Raw genomic sequence first — 19,429 nt, forward strand, 5'->3', positions numbered from 1 at the left:
AGATTGTAAGGATAAACCTAGCAACTACAGGCCAGTCAGTTTAACCTTGGCAGTGGGGAAGCTTTTAGAAGCGATTAATCAGGGACAAAATTAACTTGGACAAGTACGGATTAATTAAGGAAAGCCAGCACGGATTTATTAAAGGTAAATCATGTTTAACTAACTTGATTGAGTTTTTTGATGAGGTAACAGAGAGTTGATGAAGGCAATGCAGTTGATGTGGTGTACATGGACTTCGAAAAGACACTTGATAAAGGGCCACATAATAGGCTTGCCAGCAAAGTTGAAGCCCATGTAATAAAAGGGACAGTGGCAGCATGGATATGAAATTGGCTAAGTAACAGGAAACAGAGTAGTTTCGGTACTAGGACCACTGCTTTTCCTGATATATATTAATGACTTAGACTTGGGTGTCGAGGGCACAATTTCAACATTTGCAGATGACACAAAACTTGGTAGTATACTGAACAGTGAGGAGGATAGTGATAGACTTCAAGAGGACATAGACAGGCTGGTGGAATATGCAGATACTTGGCAGATGAAATTTAGTGCAGAAAATTGCAAAGTGATACATTTTGGTGGGAAGAACGAGGAGAGGCAATATAAACTAAAGGGTACAATTCTAAAGCAAATATACCTTGGGTATATGCATAAATCGTTGAAGGTGGCAGGATAGGTTGTGAAAGCGGTTAAAAGAGCATACGGAATCCTGGGCTTCATAAATAGAGGCAGCGAGTACAAAAGCAAGGAAGTTATAATGAACCTATATAAAACACTGGTTTGGCCTCAGCTGGAGTATTGTGTCCAATTCTGGGCACTGCACTTTAGGAAGGATGTGAAGGCCTTAGAGAGGGTGCAGAAAAGATTTACATGAATGGTTCCAGGGATGAGGGACTTCAGCTACAAGGATAGACTGAATACGTTGGGGTTGCTCTCCTTAGAGCAGAGAAGGTTGAGAGGAGATTTGATGAAGGCGCTCAAAATCATGAGGGGTCTAGACAGAGTAGATAGAGAGAAACTGTTCCCATTGGCAGAAGGGATCGAGAACGAGAGGACACAGATTTAAGGTGATTGGCAGAAGAACCATAGGCGACATGAGGAAAAATGTTTTTACACAGTGAGTGGTTAGGATCTGGAATTCATATCTGACAGGGTGGAGGCAGATTCAATTGTGGCTTTCAAAAGGGAATTTGAGAAGTACCTGAAGGGAAAAAAATTGCAGGGATATGGGGAAAGGGTGGGGTAGTGGGACTAGTTGAATTGCTCTTGCAGAGAGCCAACATGGGCTCGAGGGGCCGAATAGCCTCCTCCTGTGCTGTAACTGGGAAATTATTGTCTGAATGTCTGACTGTTTGCTTATTTCTAGTTCAGTTGTAAACTGCGTGTGCTTATAATACTAGTGGACGCTCCACAATGTTGCTCACTGAGGGCATAAAGGTACATATGTAAATCTGTGTTACTCACTTGCCTCAGTTTCATAAAGAAAGAAATTTACACCCCTGTGCACCTGAGATCAAAGTTGACTATTGTCCTGGTTACAAACTTGAACTATAACTCAAGTTTTAGGTTTGTCCCAGGCTGTAAAAGATCAATTTGGATAGCTTTTATGGCAGTGATTCTCATAACCTTTGGAACAAACCTTGGTAACTTTAATTCTGAACAAAAAATATTGCTTTGGAAGCGACTGCTGTATTACTGGTTTTACTTAATTTTTATCTGGACAACATAGGATCTGTAGAGAGTATACAAGAGTTAACACGTGCATCCATGGATTCCCTCTCTATCTCTGTAACCTCCTCCAGCCCTTGAGAACCTAAGATCTCTGCGCTCTTCCAATTCTGGGCTCTTTTGCGTTCCCTATTTTAACTGCTCCACCATTGGCAGCTGTGCCTTATATAAATGCAAGTTGTTGTTTTCAAAGTGTTTGTGTAGTATTATTGAATGCATGTTTGTCGACCTTTTTCAGTCTATATCTTGCCTTGTATTGTTTATATACAGATATGGAACAAAGTAACCCTGCATATACCATCAGTGCAGCACTGTGCTATGCCACACAACTGGCAAATATACTTTCTCACATTCTTGATGTAAATCTTCCCAAAAGACTTTGCAACAGGCGAGTATACTAAAGTCAACTAATAACTATGGTAAACCTTCAGAAGCATGCATATTAAACTTTCCACTCGATGAAGAAGCTCTTTTTGTCTATTAAGACCAATCCAATGGCAATTGGGCTTACTGGAAATGCCTTGGCTCTGACTTTCAAAATCAAGAATGAATACGTTTGGGAGGGTGAATAGGAAGAATTACCTAAAGAAACTTCCTTTGCCAAGGGAAGAAAGAAAAGGCATTCTGAGAGAGATTCAGTCTTTCCTGTCATAATGACTTTCTGGGATTGACCATGGATTATGATAAAAGTGCTAGGATAGTAGGGGGTTGGTAGGTTTGGGAGCAAAAAGACACCTCAGTTTCGCCAGGCTGGAAAAGGGAAAAATGAGCTGGGGTGCCAGCTTCTATTGCAAATGTACCAGAAATGAAATTGGTCAATATTTTCTTCCCATTTACCCTTCCTCTCCTGTAGGTGATCACTTATGGTTAGACTATGGTTCCACAAGCATTGGCATCCTCCATGAAATTACTGAAATGACCATTCTTAATATGAGAGTTTGGACAGTGAGCACTACTAGGCTATCTGACTGTGCGGAGCATTACAGCCGACTCAATCCTGTTGTAACCTGATATTCACATACAGACAGGCTACTGGATTGCAATAGAAGCTGGTGTCCCAGCTGATTTTTCCTTTTTCCAGCCTGGGGACACTGAGGTGTCTTTTTGCTCCCAAACCTATCAAGCCTCTACTATCTTAGCATGCATTGGTTGACTCAGCATTTACTTGGAATCAAACCTAGGACCTTCTATTATGTATAGTTCAGTTCCACATCATCCCTTACTCATTGAACCCTCTGGTTTTGACCCCTCAAGAGTAGCAAAGGCCTATGAGCAGGTTTTCTGTGCCATCTAGTACAGAGTATGGGGTCGTGAAGATCTATAGAGGATGAGGAAAATTAACAAAAAGGGGAATAAGAGAAGTAGTAAAGATGAAAAATAAATTAGAGGGTGTGGAAAAGAAAAATTGTATTATGGCAGATTAGTTTTAAAACTAAGATTTAAAAAAAAGATTTTATCTCTTTTTAAAATTTTTTTTTAAAGTTGTATAAAGTTCATTTCTCTCACCTGATACTAAGAATGTCAAACACCATTTTTGTATCTGTAAAGACTGATGAATTGCAATTTAGTTTGTTTGATTTTTAGTAGACTGACTAACATCCTGTCGGCTCATTCCAACAATTGACATACTAGTAAATAATCTGCTAGATCATGAGATGTTGCCACAATAAATAATCTTAACTGAATTTCTCATCAGTCTCTGACCAACTGTTCAAGATGGATCTTATGGAAACAGTTACAACAAAGTCACCATTAATACAAGTTGGAAAATTTTATCCATATTAATTAAGTAATCTCTTCATTATTCTCTGGATTGCTTTTAATGATAAATGTGTAGGGAGCAGCTTATGTCACTCTCAACTTGTGTAACTACTGACATGTTATCTTGGTAATGGAAATTTCAGATAGATTCCTATTAATTTAGTTTCACTTAAAGATTAGTACTCGAGTCACCTGAAGTAAATGTACATCTCTGGATTAACTTGTACTCGTTCTTTCTCTGCACTAGCATAAGAATGACTTCATGGCGAACTGACTTCTATATATTGAGCTCCAAAACAATAGTTTTTCACTGCTGTTACTGATACCTGTCTGATTGGAAGCAAAATTTACAGGTGGTTGGACCTAGACCAAATCCCAGTTTATAAGATGTGCATGAATACAACACTTCATAATTTGCTTCTTTTAAAAGTCAGTATCTTAAGAAATCATATACCCTTGCATCTATGAAAGCTAACAATCATCTTGTATTTAAGGAGAAAAGAATCTAAACATCTCTTCCCAATTTTTCCCCAACTCTGTCTCTAGTGTGAAACATGTCAAAATGTCTGCCTCCTTAAGCATATAGGATCTAATTAGTCTAACTGCACAAAGGCAATCCCTGGTTAATGACCTACTATTTGTAATTGCTGAAGTTAAATGATGGTGCTAAGATTAAGGTTACTTGTTCCATTTTTAGTGCTCATCTTAAAAGTCTCCAAACCTTTAAATGCAGTTTGTTCCAAAATATATGCATGACCATGTTCCTTATATTTGGGACTAATTTTCCTACATTGAGCACTCATTGAAACCAAAATCATTTCTAGTTTATCACTGCTTCACAAAATATGGAATATGAAGTTTTGTATTACTAAGATGATTTGTATTCTGCAGTGAGTTTTGTGAAGAGAATATGAGCAGAAAGAAGTTCATTCGAGCAGTGAATAAGCTAAACACAAACATCCTACATCTCTGCTTTTCCCAGGTACCACATTTAAATGTCAAATAGACTGAATTTTGATTTGCAATTTAAAAAAAATATGCCTGATTGGCTTTACACTGAGAATTATTTTATGGCTCTTAAGTATCTTAGCGCAGTTTGAGTTACTAAAAGCTCAAAGAAATGTAACAATAACGTAGTTCAATTATTGTTTTACAAAAAATCCTGTTTATACAAACATAGTAACAAAGTCTACAGATAATCCTTAGTTCACACTAACTTAATTTTTAATATTACTAATCTTTTGTAACATTTTCTTATCACACAGCATGTTAACCCAGAACTGTTGCATCCCTTGCACACACTCCGGAATATCATGCACTTGGTCAGTCCTGAAAATAAAAACCTCGGCAGGTAAGTTGGATCTCAAGTAGGTTTGGGAACAAACAGTAAGTCTTTGAGGAGCAGTTTACCTGAAGTTACAAAGTTTAATTCTGATGAATTTTCTTTTGCAAACTCAAAGTACAATGCTTATTTAAATTTTACATATATTGACTCCTTTTTAAAAAATATAAGTGCTAATTAATAGCATTAAATGCTTCCTATGTAAAGAGCAACGGTAAATCAACATACTTTGGCAGGGGGAGAAAGCGTTTCTAAAATACTCACTGAAGCATATCGGCTTTATAATAGTGGATAGTAGCAATAGGAAAAGTGGGGGCGTAAGCTTGTCAGCGTACACTCTACATTACTCTGATCCTTGTGAACCTGAATTTGTATCAGGGTTAAAAAATAGAAGTTACCACTGCATCAGGATATTCCAGTCAAGTCCCATGATGAATTGGCATTCCATTCTCATACTTTGTAGCTCATGTAAACACAAATGTTGTTCAGGTTATGTGTCAGTGATGGAGTCTGATTTCAGTGGGCTGATCTGCAAACTACATGTTTTGTTTGTCATTTTGATCTGGTTGATCTTGGACAGGTTAATCCTGGATAGGCTTAGCTTGCAAAATTCCAATGGCTATTTAATAGTCCTACAGGCTATTATTTTCTGATCTAGTAGTAACAAAGTCTGAAACAATAACCTGTTATTTCCTACAAGGGCATACCCAACACTCTCAGCACAAAGCCCCAATAATCAGATGGTAGGCATTCAATGGTACTTGAAAAGACAAGTCGCTAAGCTATGGCAGAATTGACTTTCAATTTGCTATGAATTACGGTGGGTGGTACAAGATTTGAAAATACTGAATGTCATTCCAGTGGGTTTTTTCCAGTGGGTTTTTTTAAAATAAAAAAATCAGAAGTATGCCCTGGAAGCTTGACCTAGAGTGGAAAAAATACTGGACTCTGCTGTAAAGGAAGCAATTAACATGCATTAGTGGTAATGAAAGCAGCAATTCCAAGCCAACACTGATGTAAGAAAAGCATATAATACCTTAAAGTTACTGGAAATCACAGGATCAATGTACATGGAGATCACTGGCTGATCTTAGCTCATTCATCTAGAGAGACAAAACAGTCTCCCTATCACAGATTCCAACAATTTCTTAAATTTTCATCTGCTATCCTACCAGGAAGTCTTCTCCATGTCGTATCACCCTGGAGAGGCCATTGGGGTGCAAGAATGTGGAGTTTAACTTCAGTGGAGGTGCACTTGTACAGAGTTTTTCCCCCCGATATTTAATACTTGTATGAAGTGAGTAAGCAAAATGTAATTCTTACAAGAGCTTGTTGCTAATGGGAGTTCAAGCTAACTCTGTCCACATTTTCAAACAGTGGGATGGCAGGGAACCTTCATCATGTGCTTGGAGTACAATAGCTAAGCTTTTCTGTGTATTCAGTAGCAGCACATTCGCACTGTTATAAAATGAAGTATTTGGAGCAGTCACACAACAAAGCATCAGAGAGGATGAGGGGTTTCTGGATTGTGCTCTTCAGAATGTTGTCATCCAAGAGGTCGTGCTAGACATTTCAGAGTAATGTAGAGAGTAATGGATGACTATCCTCGGGTACAGCAGATAAAGACAAGATTCAGAGGTGAAGGGAATCTCTAGTTGCTGGAACTGCCCAATAGATAGATAGATATGTGACAAATACGAGATGGACATTGACTCAGAGAAAGGCGGACCTCAGCAATATTGTGGGCACCATGGAGTAAGGGTCTACCTGGAAGTGAAGAGGCAGAGAGTACAAAAAATATTAGTGGGAGAATCTATCGTCGGGGAACAGTCAGCCTTTTTTGCATTTGTGACAGAGTCCAAAATAGTATGTTGCCTCCCTTGTGCCAGTATGAAGGTCATCATAGAATAGGTTGAAAAACTTCTGGAAAGGGAGAGTGAACAGCCAAAAGTTGTTCAATTTGGAAACAATAACTTAGATAGAAGTACATTTGAGGTCTTGTAGAGGGAGCTTAAGGCCTTTGTCAGAAGACAGTTTGATGGATCAGCAGTGGGAAATTTTCAGATACAAGCTGGATAATGTACAAAATATATTGTAATAAGACAAAAGGTGGGGTACATCAAAGAATATAATTCCATGGATAAATAGAGAGATTAAAACTAAATAAACTCAAAACACAGCAGCCCTTCAGTACTTCACCCAAGTAACCTTCATGTGTAAGCATACAATGTGATTTGGTGGACAATTTTCCCATGAGGGACATCACAGCCAAGCAATGAAAAAAAAAATCAAAAATCATATTTTATGGAAGCAACTCAGCTTCTTCTTTCTTTGCTCTTAGTTCTGTTTTTCTCTTGTTTTACTTTTTTCCTGCTCTTTGCATTTCCTTTCCGTTTATTCTGTTTTACCTGTCTATTTAGTTCTGCAACTGTAGTCAGAGAGAGATGAGGAGCCTCTAGCCTTCGGTAGGCATCGAGCGGCAACAACTTTGAGAGTTGGATGAGTAGGGAGAGGCAGCACCATTTGGTCACAGGCAGGGTGTGAGGCAAAGCATTTGGAGCCAGATAGGCAGGAACAGGCAGAGAATCAGTGCTCAATGTACGGAGGGAATCATGAAGACTTGATCTGATATGGGCAGGAACTTGGTGTTGAGTAACCATTTGCAGAGAGACGTTCATGAAATGTAACAGACATGGGACTCCAGCCAGTCAGCAAGAGCCACACCAGTACTGCCATAATCTGACTTTTTTTTGATTAAAGATATTATGACTTTGTTCCAGTGACAAAAGTTACAACTTACGGACTATGTAACGGTGCAATGAATAGTAGAACATTTACCCACGATTCCCACTACTGATTGCTATCCAACCTGAGTCAGTACCTTTTTGAGGTGAAGAGAAATAAGAGAAAATTGAAAGAAAAACTTTTTCCCACTCAATGATGAATTCTATGAATTTCTACTTTGCATTAGTCAGTGGCCTTGATCTGCAACTACTTGAAAGGTTATTGTATCATACGATTATCATTCTCTTTGAATATTCTCCACTTTGCCTTCATTTCAGGCATGTGCTTCAGCAAAATGATACCATGTCCTCTCTTCTAATAACCATTCTCAAGTCCAGTAGGGTTTGAATAACCCATTTTGACAGTGTCTTCTGCTGTTACATAAGGTTTCTGAATACTGGTACCTCAAGATTTTGTGTGTTTTTTGGTTATGCCTGTGTCTGATATTATTTCACTTTGAAATGTTATCTTCCTGTTAGCTCTTGAGTAGGCCAGAATGAGGGAAGAAATGTAAATTTCACATCTAGCCTCATTTCAAATTTTATATGCTAAAACTTTTTTTGTCACAGATTGGATATATAATACGCGAGAAGCAATATTATAACAATTTTCATCCATTGGCAAGTAGAAATCATCATAAAATTTACCTAAGGCAGTGTAGTTTTAAAGGAATCTTTACCTGTCCCATTATTATATGTATATAAACTGTAATGATTTTTAATTTAGATCTGGGCCTTTTGAAATCAGTGCTGATCTTGAAGATTCAATGGAGTTGGTGGACCCAAATATTGCTGCTCAGACAGATGAGAGTGGTGATGAATATATAACTGATGAAGAGACTGATTTGGGAACAGATTGGGAGACTGTACCCAGTCCTAAATTTTATGACATCCCCTCTCAACCAGTGGAAGTATTACAAAGCCAAGCCATGCAAGCATCTCAGCCAATCAGCAATAGCAACAGCACAGGCGGCATGATCTCTTCTGCAGCAGCTTCTGTTACATCATGGTGGAAGCAGTACTATGGACACCGCTGATTATCTGCTGCACTGGAACATAAACTTCCAATATAAAGAGAAGCACGAGAGAACAACACTTGAGTAGTGCCTATGAAACACACCAATAAAACTAGACAATTGTGTTTATATAGATCAGAATCATAACACCAATGAAAGCTGCAACTGGTCAAATTCTGGTTTGTTATAATGGAACTATCTTTTCTGTTGAGCAAATTAGGATGTGATTTGAAAGTGAGATGTACATTATTAAAGAGGAAAGAAAGTGATGAGAATTTTTTCCTTCAAAGTATTACTCAGTTTTATAGAAAAATGATGGTCTGCAAATTTTGTTTAAAAAATAAATCAATTTTATTACTGACATTGTGACCCTTAAGTCAGGCCTCCCTCTCGAGTAGACTGCAATTGTGAAAGTTAGTTACAGAGAGTATTTTCTACATCCTGAAATGGCAGTGTTGAAAACTGGGGGCTATAAACTTTAAATCAATTTGAAATTCATCTAGATCAAGGAATCCAAGTTCCAGAATTTGGAATGTGGTTTCCTAAAATTGGATGGGTCCAGATTACCACTTGGGCTGTTTTCATTGGTACTTGACCCCCAGTTTTCAGTAAAGCTACCCTGGAATGCTCCTTGTAATTGCCATAACAACCAACTTTAGGGTCCTATCTGAAGCTTCAGGTCAGTGATACAAATTCACCTTTTTTAATAAATAAAACTGAAGAAATATGTGCTGCGGCCATTATTTTCTTGTATGCAAAAGATTCATAGAATCACACAGCACAGAAGAAGGCCATTTGGACCATCGTGCCTGTGCCGCTCTTAGAAAAAGCCCCACTCCCTTGCTCTTGCCCCATACTCCAGCAAATTTTTCCTTTAAGTATTTATCCAATTCCTTTTGAAAGTTATTAATGAATCTGCTTCCACCACCCTTTCACGCAGTGCATTCCAGATCATAGCAGCTCGCAGTGTATATTTTTTTCTCTCCTGCCACCTCTGGTTCTTTTGCCAATTGCCTTAAATCTGTGTCCTCTGGTTACTGAACCTTCTGCCATTGGAAACTGTTTCTCCTTATTTACTCTATCAAAACCTTCACAGTTTTGACCACCCATCAAATCTCCCCTTAACCACCTCTGCTCTAAGTAGAACCACCCCAGTTTCTGTAATCTCTCCACATAACTGAAGTCTTCCATCCCTGGTACCATTCTCGTAAATCTCCTCTACACACTAAGGCCTTGATATCATTCATAAAGTGTGGTGCCCAGAATTGGCCACAATACTACAGTTTGGGCCTAATCAGTGTTTTATAAAGGTTTAGTATAACTTCCTTGCTTTTGTACTCTATGCTTCTATTTATAAAGCCAAGGATCCCATATACCTTTTTAACAACCTTCTCAACTTGTCCTGCCAACTTCAAAAACTTGTGTACGTACACCCCCAGGTTTCTGTTCTTGCATCCCCTTTAAAATTGTACCATTTAGTTTGTATTGCCTCTCCTCATTCTTCCTACCAAAATAAATCACTTCACACTTCTCTGCATTAAACTTCATCTGCCATGTGCCTGCCCATTTCAGCAGTCTGTATGGCCTCCTGAAGTTTGTTACTAAGCTCCTCATTGTTTACTACATTTCCAAGTTTCATGTTATCTGCAAACTTTGAAATTATGCCGTGCACTCAAGTCCAGGTCATTATATCAAAAAGAGCAGTGGTGCCAATACAGATCCCTGGTGGACAACACTATACCCTTCTCTCCAATCTGAAAAACTACTTCACCACGACTCTCTGCCTCTTGTCCCTTAGCCAATTTTGTATCCATGCAGCCACTGCCCCTTTAATCACATGGGCTTCAATTTTTCTAAAGTCCATTATGTGGTACCTTAACAAACGTCTTTTGATAGTCCATATATACAACATCAACTGCACTATCCGAATCCACCCTTTCCATTACTTCAAAGAAATCAACCAAATTAGTCAAACACAATCTATGCTGGCTTTCATTTATTAACATATATTTTTCCAAGTCCCAATTAATTTGATCCCGGATTAAAGTCTCAAAGTATCCCAACCAATGACATTGGGTTGATTGGCCTGTAATTGCTCCCCTTTTTTGAACAGGGGTGTAACTTTTGCAATTCACCAGTCCTATGGCACCACTTCCATATCAAAGGAGGATTGGAGATTGTGGCCAGAGCCTCTGCAATTTCCACCCCTATTTCTCTCAGCAACCTAGGATGTAACCCATCCGACCCGGGTAACTTTTCTACTTTGATTAATGCGAACCTTTTAACTACCTCCTCTTTATTTTTATCCTATTCAATTTCTGTACTACCTCCTCCTTTAAATAAAGTTAGTAGTATTGTATTAACAAAAATGAACATGGTTGTTTCTAAGCTATGGCAGGTTATAAGGGGCTGAATGGTCTACTTCTGTTCCTATGTATTTTAAATTTTTGGCACAGTTGACATTGAATATCACTACAGTCAACATTTGTCTCTAATCAGCTCCACCTTTTGACTTTACTTTTGGGCTCCCTTTTATGTTACACGCTAGTCTATACTCATACACACTCTTTACCCCTCTTATTTCCTTTTTCAGTTCTCCCTTGTACTTTTTGTATTCAGCATGGTTCTCTACTGAATTATGAACCCGACATAAGCATCCTTTTTCAGTTACATTTTAATCTCTATATCTTCAGTTATCCAGGAAGCTCTAGTTTTGGATGCCCTTCCTTTCCCCCTCTTGTCTGTACCCAAAATATCTCTTTGAAGGCCTCCCATTGCTCATTTACTGTTTTACCTGCCAATCTTTGATTCCAATTCACCTGGGTCAGATCCATTTTCAATTAGGCTTCATCCAGTTGAAGGAATAGTACTTTGCATAAAAAGTACTACACCTGCACTTTCCTTCTCTTTTCAATAATCAAACAAAATGTGAAATTCTATGTATTTTCCTTTAAAACTGAATTTATATGCAGTAGTAGATTTTACAGAATAGTCCTATTCTGATGAGTCGTTACATTTTACTACTGTCTGTTTTACTGAGTCAATTTATTTAGACTGTAGTAGGCAACATAAGAACATAAGAATTAGGAACAGGAGTAGCCCCTCGAGCCTGCTCCGCCATTCAACAAGATCATGGCTGATCTGGCCGTGGACTCAGCTCCACTTACCCGCCCACTCCCTGTAACCATTAATTCCCTTATTGGTTAAAAATCTATCTGTGATTTGAATACATTCAATGAGCTTGCCTCAACTGCTTCCTTGGGCAGAGAATTCCACAGATTCACAACCCTCTGGGAGAAGAAATTCCTTCTCAACTCAGTTTTAAATTGGCTCCCCCGTATTTTGAGGCTGTGCCCCCTAGTTCTAGTCTCCCCGACCAGTGGAAACAATCTCTCTGCCTCTATCTTGTCTATCCCTTTCATTATTTTAAATGTTTCTATAAGATCACCCCTCATCCTTCTGAACTCCAACGAGTAAAGACCCAGTCTACTCAATCTATCATCATAAGGTAACCCCCTCATCTCCGGAATCAGCCTAGTGAATCGCCTATGTACCTCCTCCAAAGCTAGTATATCCTTCCTTCAGTAAGGTGACCAAAACTGCACACAGTACTCCAGGTGCGGCCTCACCAATACCCTGTACAGTTGCAGCAGGACCTCCCTGCTTTTGTACTCCATCCCTCTCGCAATGAAGGCCAACATTCCATTCGCCTTCCTGATTACCTGCTGCACCTGCAAACTAACTTTTTGGGATTCATGCACAAGGACCCCCAGGTCCCTCTGCACCGCAGCATGTTGTAATTTCTCCCCATTCAAATAATATCCCTTTTATTGTTTTTATTCCCAAGGTGGATGACCTCACATTTTCCGACATTGTATTCCATCTGCCAAATCTTAGCCCATTCGCTTAACCTATCTAAATTTCTTTGCAGCCTCTCTGTGTCCTCTACACAACCCACTTTCCACTAATCTTTGTGTCATTGCAAATTTTGTTACACTATACTCTGTCCCCTCTTCCAGGTCATCTATGTATATTGTAAACAGTTGTGGTCCCAGCACCGATCCCTGTGGCACACCACTAACCACCGATTTCCAACCCGAAAAGGACCCATTTATCCCGACTCTCTGCATTCTGTTCGCCAGCCAATTCTCTATCCATGCTAATACATTTCCTCTGACTCCGCGTACCTTTATCTTCTGCAGTAACCTTTTGTGTGGCACCTTATCGAATGCCTTTTGGAAATCTAAATGCACCACATCCATCGGTGCACCTGTATCCACCATGCTCGTATATCCTCAAAGAATTCTAGTAAATTAGTTAAACATGATTTCCCCTTCATGAATCCATGTTGCGTCTGCTTGATTGCACTATTCCTATCTAGATATCCCGCTATTTCTTCCTTAATGATAGCTTCAAGCATTTTCCCCACTACAGATGTTAAACTAACCGGCCTATAGTTACCTGCCTTTTGTCTGCCCCCTTTTTTAAACAGAGGCGTTACATTAGCTGCTTTCCAATCCGCTGGTATCTCCCCAGAATCCAGAGAATTTTGGTAGATTATAACGAATGCATCTGCTATAACTTCTGCCATCTCTTTTAATACCCTGGGATGCATTTCATCCGGACCAGGGGACTTGTCTACCTTGAGTCCCATTAGCCTATCCAACACTACCCCCCCTAGTGATAGTGATTATCTCAAGGTCCTCCCTTCTCACATTCCCGTGACCAGCAATTTTTGGCATGGTTTTTGTGTCTTCCACTGTGAAGACCGAAGCAAAATAATTGTTTAAAGTCTCAGCCATTTCCACATTTCCCATTATTAAATCCCCTTCTCATCTTCTAAGGGACCAACATTTACTTGAGTCACTCTTTTCCGTTTTATATATCGGTAAAAGCTTTTACTATCTCTTTTTATGTTTTGCGCAAGTTTACTTTCGTAATCTATCTTTCCTTTCTTTATTGCTTTCTTAGTCATTCTTTGCTGTCGTTTAAAATTTTCCCAATCTTCTAGTTTCCCACTAACCTTGGCCACCTTATACGCATTGGTTTTTAATTTGACACTCCTTTATTTCCTTGGTTATCCACGGCTGGTTATCCCTTCTCTTACCGCCCTTCTTTTTCACTGGAATATATTTTTGTTCAGCACTATGAAAGAGCTCCTTAAAAGTCCTCCACTGTTCCTCAATTGTGTCACCGTTTAGTCTGTGTTTCCAGTCTACTTTAGCCAACTCTGCCCTCATCCCACTGTAGTCCCCTTTGTTTAAGCATAGTACACTCGTTTGAGACACTACTTCCTCACCCTCAATCTGTATTACAAATTCAACCATACTATGATCACTCATTCCGAGAGGATCTTTTACTAGATCGTTTATTATTCCTGTCTCATTACACAGGACCAGATCGAAGATAGCTTACTCCATTGTAGGTTCTGTAACATACTGTTCTAAGAAACAATCCCATATGCATTCTATGAATTCCTCCTCCAGGCTACCCCGTGCGATTTGATTTGACCAATCGATATGTAGGTTAAAATCCCCCATGATTACTGCCGTTCCTTTTTCACATGCCTCCATTATTCCCTTGATTATTGTCCGCCCCACCGTGAAGTTATTATTTGGGGGCCTATAAACTACGCCCACCAGTGACTTTTTCCCCTTACTATCTCTAATCTCCACCCACAATGATTCAACATTTTGTTCATTAGAGCCAATATCGTCTCTCACAACTACCCTGATATCATCCTTTATTAACAGAGCTACTCCACCTCCTTTCCCTTCTTGTCTATCTTTCCGAATTGTCAGATACCCCTGTATGTTTAATTCCCAGTCTTGGCCACCCTGCAACCACGTTTCTGTAATGGGCACCAAATCATACCCATTTGTAATGACTTGTGCCGTCAACTCATTTACTTTATTTCAAATGCTGCGTGCATTTAGGTAGAGTTTTAATACTAGTTTTTAAACCATAATTTTTAGTTTTGATCCCTCCTGCAGTCCCTTTATATTCATACATATTGTCCTTTCCTATCACCTTGTGGTTTTCACTTACCCCAGTGCTACTCTGCTCTGTTGCCTCCTGCCTTTTGCATTCTTTCTTGGGGTCCTGTTCACCTGAGCTCTTACCCACTCTAACTAGCTCAGAGCCCTCTCCTGGGTTCTGAATACTCCTCGCATTGAGGCACCGAGCTTTCATGCTTGCCTTTTTATTACACTTTGACCCTTTAGAATTTTGCTGTACAGGGCCCTTTTTGTTTTTTGCCTTGGGTTTCTCTGCCCTCCACTTTTACTCATCTCCTTTCTGTCTTTTGCTTTGGTCTTCATTTTGTTTCCCTCTGTCTCCCTGCATTGGTTCCCATCCCCCTGCCATATTAGTTTAACTCCTCCCCAACAGCACTAGCAAACACTCCCCCAAGGAGACGTGTTGAGTAAATTATGATTAAATCAAGGCAATTGAGTAATAAATTTGTTTCTTTTAAACATTTGCTAGTTAAATTTAAGCAATAGAATGGGGTTGATGAACATCAATAACTCCCAAATCATGTAGTTAGAATTATCTTCTCTATCTTGTGACCAGATGGCATGGAGATAGCAACGTTTGAGTTTTGATAGAGCATAATTTCATATCCAGTTAACTCCACTTAACAATCCTGCAAATAGTCCCAGTACCTGCATAAATCACACATAATATAAAATAGCCACACAACTATCTAAAATAATAAAGTTAGTATTGTATTAACTAAAATGAACTTGGTTGTTTTAAGCTATGGCAGGTCATAAGGGGGCTAAATGGTCTACTTGGTTCCTATGTATTTCAGATTTTTGGCACAGTTGACATTTGTTTTTATTCAGAATTTTATTTTTGGTTAACCTGGTTGATATGAAAACTTCTAAGTGTTTACATTAAAATTGTTCGGAAGGTTGTAAATTCTATATTCCAGATTGGCATGAATAGTAAGTGTTCAAATCAGGTACAGATTACTTAGCCACAACATAAAGATCCAAAGAGTAGTCAGCAGGAAAAGAATACAGTGGAGTAACGATCAAACTTGCAATAGTACTAGCAAGATCAGGTCTTTAGAATTGATCTTGCACTTTTTAAAAAAAAAAGTTACTTTGTGATTTTAATTCATTTTGCAAATTTCATCCCACAATGTATGCAAACTTAAAGACAAGTGTGATTTGAACATGGTTTTCTCATTTCCACTAATAGCGACGGTTGTAATGCGCTGCTAAGGGAAAGACCCTACTATATTTATAATTTAATATGTGGTATGAAAATAAATTAAGTGAATTTATAATTAAAAAAAACAAATCATTGTGTTAAGTTATGAAAAGTTAGTTAATTACTTTAATTTTTGAAACAAGAGCTATCCTCTTCATCTTCAGTAAGTTCATACTGATCGAGAGTTACAAAGCTGAAGCCATTTTGACACGGGGGTCACATTGTAACTTTCCCTTCCTCAGCTTCAGCTCGATGGGATGTGTTTGTCCAAGAACAGTAAAGAAAACAATTTGTGACAATGTGAGTAATGGAACTATATACATTAATATATGTCAAAAACAGAAGTGCTCCTACTACTGAACCTTGGAGAATGCTACTGTTTACCTCTCTTCAGTCCAAAAACCAGCCATTCACCTTAACTCTGTTTTATCCCCCTTAGCCAATGTTTTATCCCCCTTAGCCAATGTTTTATCCCCCTTAGCCAATGTTTTATCCATGTTGCTACTGCTCCTTTTATCCCAAGGGCTTCAATTTTGGTAACAAGCCTAATATGTTGTACTTTATCAAATGCCTTTTGAAAGGAATACACAACATCAACTGCACTGCCCTCATACACCCTATTGCCTCATCAAAAACTCGAATCAAATTAGTCAAACACAATTTGCTGCTAACATATTTGTGCTGGCTATCCTTTATTAGTCCATGCTTGTCCAAGTGGCTGTTAATTTTCTCCCGGATTATTGTATCTAAAAGCTTCTCCATCATTGGCCTTAAACTTATTGGCCTGTAATTGCCAGGTTTATCCTTTTTGGGAGGAGCCCAGTGCTTTTTTTGCTTTTTTTTTTTAAAATGGGCTTATTAACCTGTACTACCTTTAGTGATCTGTGTATCTGTACCCCAAGATATATCTCTTCCTCTACCTCATTGAGACATTTGCTTTCCAAGAAGTAGGTGGCCTCTTTATTCTTCCTACCAAAATGTACTACCTTGCACTTATCTATATTGAAGTTCATTGGCCAACTACAAGCCATTCTGCAAGTTTATTAATGTCTTCCTGTATTTTGTCGCACCTTCTCGAAGACTTTTTGAAAATTCAAATATAATAGTCTACTGTATTATCCTTATCTACCCTTTCTGTTACTACTTCACAGAATTCAATAAGGTTGGTCAAGCAGGACATTCCCTTTTTGAATCCGTACTGACTATCCTATTATATTTTCAGTTCCTAGATGTTTTTCTATTACATCTTTGAGTAAGGATTCAATTATCTTTCCTACCACCGACGTTAAGCTAATTGGTCTGTAACTCACGAGACTTATTCAACCTCCTTTTTTAAATAAAAGCATCACATTAGCTGTCCTCTGGCACCATACCCTTTTCTAATTATGTTTTTTTATATATATATATATATATATATATATTATATATTATGCAACAGTGCTTCTGCTATCCCTTCCCCAACTTCTTTTGATATGCGTGAATGCAATTCATCTGGACCAGTGGTTTTACCCTATGTAAGCTGTGATTAGTTTATCAGTTATCTTGCCTCGTTCTATATTGCGTGTCTTTATATCCTTTTTGGTCTGCTTTTCTAATGTCATGTTAGTTTCCCTGGTAAATATCGAGGCAAAGTAATTATTTACTATTTCTGCCATTTCACTGTCATTACCTGTGAGGTAATTACATGTATCCCTTAGTGGCCCTATTCCTATCCTGAGTTTTATTTTATTCTTTGTGTCTATAGGCTACTTTACCATTTCTTTTTATATTCCTTGATAATTTAATTTTGAAGTTTCTCTTCAGCTTCCCAATTGTTTTTTTGTTCCCCCACTTCTTTCCTAACCTTTCCATATTCCTTTTTGTCATCCTCTCCTTTGTTGTCTATGTACTTAGTGTTTTCTTTAGTTTCAATTTTGACCTTATTTCGTTATTCATCCACTGGCCAATTTGTTCTTGTTTTTTTGGGAATATATTTCACCTGGACACTCTCGATCACAATTTTAAATGTTCCCACTACTGTTCTATTTGTTTGAGAATTTATTTTCCCTAGTTCCATTCTCATTTGCTTAAAATCAGCTTTTTTCCAACTTACTACTTTGGTCTTTGTCTTATTTATGTCCTTCTCAATCTTTATCTGAATTCTTTGTGATCACTACAGAAATAATCTATTTGAAGCACTGATTGGATACTGAGCAGGTTAGAACATGCGAAAGTGTAGATGTATGTCCCTTTAAGACTGAAGTCTAATTGACAATTCCGACGAGATCAGAACCCATTGTGAGAAATTTGATTGTAGCTTTGATTATTTATGTGCTCCTTTTAAAGTAACTTTTTGTTTCTTTACAAATTCCTTTTTTTTTCCGTATATTCAACCAGTATGTGATGTCTAAAATGGCAGGAAGAATAGGTGGCAGTGAGTTGGCAGGTTTTTGATATTTTTGAACAATTTTTCTACAAAAGAAGTTGGAAATGAGTAACATTTTGAGTGGTGTTTAAAATCCTATTTATAGTCATGTGCAGCTAATGCTACCAAGAAGAGTTATTGTTAACTAGCCAGACATTGAAGAGGTATATTAAAGCTAGGCTGGCCAGTTTGTGGAATGTAGATGTTCACATACCACTTTGAATGGAGCAACTAAAAGTTAACTGACTCATCCAGTTATTAAGTCAAGATGATCCCATTTATTTTGAGAATCTCAGATGGTTTCTCGGGCCTTGCATTCGAGGAGGGTGGAGGCAGTACACATATGCGCACACATATCGCAGTGTGGGCTGGGCCGTGCTGCCCCTGGGCCCTTGCCTCTTCTAGACCCCAAAACTCACGCCTCTCCTGGGCCCCGATCACGTCCCTCTTTGAACTCCCGCCGCTCCTCCGCCCTGACCTCGACGCTCCTGCTGTACTTGCCCGCACTCCAATCAGTGACCTGGATTTGGGTGACGTCAAATCCAGTCGTCCTCTTCACAGCTGTGGCCTCCTGCAGCAGCACGTGCTGCTCCCTGCAGTGGCATGCCACCACACGATTGTTCTGCAGGCCCGCCGGGCCATTAGAGGGAGCAACGTGCGGCAGCCCGGCCCAGAAACTCCTACTTTCGCCTGACGGGAAAGGCTTATAATGGGATTTCTAGTTTGGTTATCCACTCGATGGCCTCATGAGATGCTGAGTGGAGAAATGAGGCATCTCCCACAACAGTGCCACTCTGAACCAGGAGGTGTGGGGTGAGAACCTAAGAGTTGCACCAGGGGTGGTGGTGTTGAGACTTTGGGGGGGGGGGGGGGGGGGGGGGTTGGGTTGGGGGTTGAGAATTTTAACTTCCCACCCAACCCAAATCCATCTGTTTTTTGGGGGGGTTACAATTTCTCCCCCCCCATATATTTCATCTGGGCAACCGGTAAGACTGCATTCTGATGCCTGGAATACTTTGCCCATTTATGCCTCCATCTCTCTTCCTCACTGCCAAAACCCTAATGATTAACTGCTCGAAGACCCTCCTCACTGGACTCCCCTCCACTACCTTTCACAAACTCAAATTAACGCACAACATGTCCCATATTTTTCGCAAAATCTAAAATACATTCG

The 19,429-nt window shown here is 39.1% G+C and overlaps 1 protein-coding gene across 1 annotated transcript in view; it reads left to right on the plus strand.

Annotated features, from left to right (window-relative positions):
• atg14 (autophagy related 14) overlaps positions 1–15,892 on the plus strand; it is a 56,076-nt gene extending 40,184 nt beyond the window's left edge. Inside the window, exons 7-10 of the mRNA XM_070879171.1 lie at positions 1,999–2,116; positions 4,381–4,471; positions 4,755–4,840; positions 8,342–15,892. Of these exons, the coding sequence (XP_070735272.1) occupies positions 1,999–2,116; positions 4,381–4,471; positions 4,755–4,840; positions 8,342–8,651 (605 nt within the window). The 3' untranslated portion in view covers positions 8,652–15,892. The remainder of the gene's footprint in view (positions 1–1,998; positions 2,117–4,380; positions 4,472–4,754; positions 4,841–8,341) is intronic.
• The last annotated feature ends 3,537 nt before the right edge of the window (positions 15,893–19,429 follow it).

The sequence above is a fragment of the Pristiophorus japonicus genome, chromosome 4, assembly GCF_044704955.1.
Source record: "Pristiophorus japonicus isolate sPriJap1 chromosome 4, sPriJap1.hap1, whole genome shotgun sequence".
Taxonomy (NCBI): Eukaryota; Metazoa; Chordata; class Chondrichthyes; family Pristiophoridae; genus Pristiophorus; species Pristiophorus japonicus.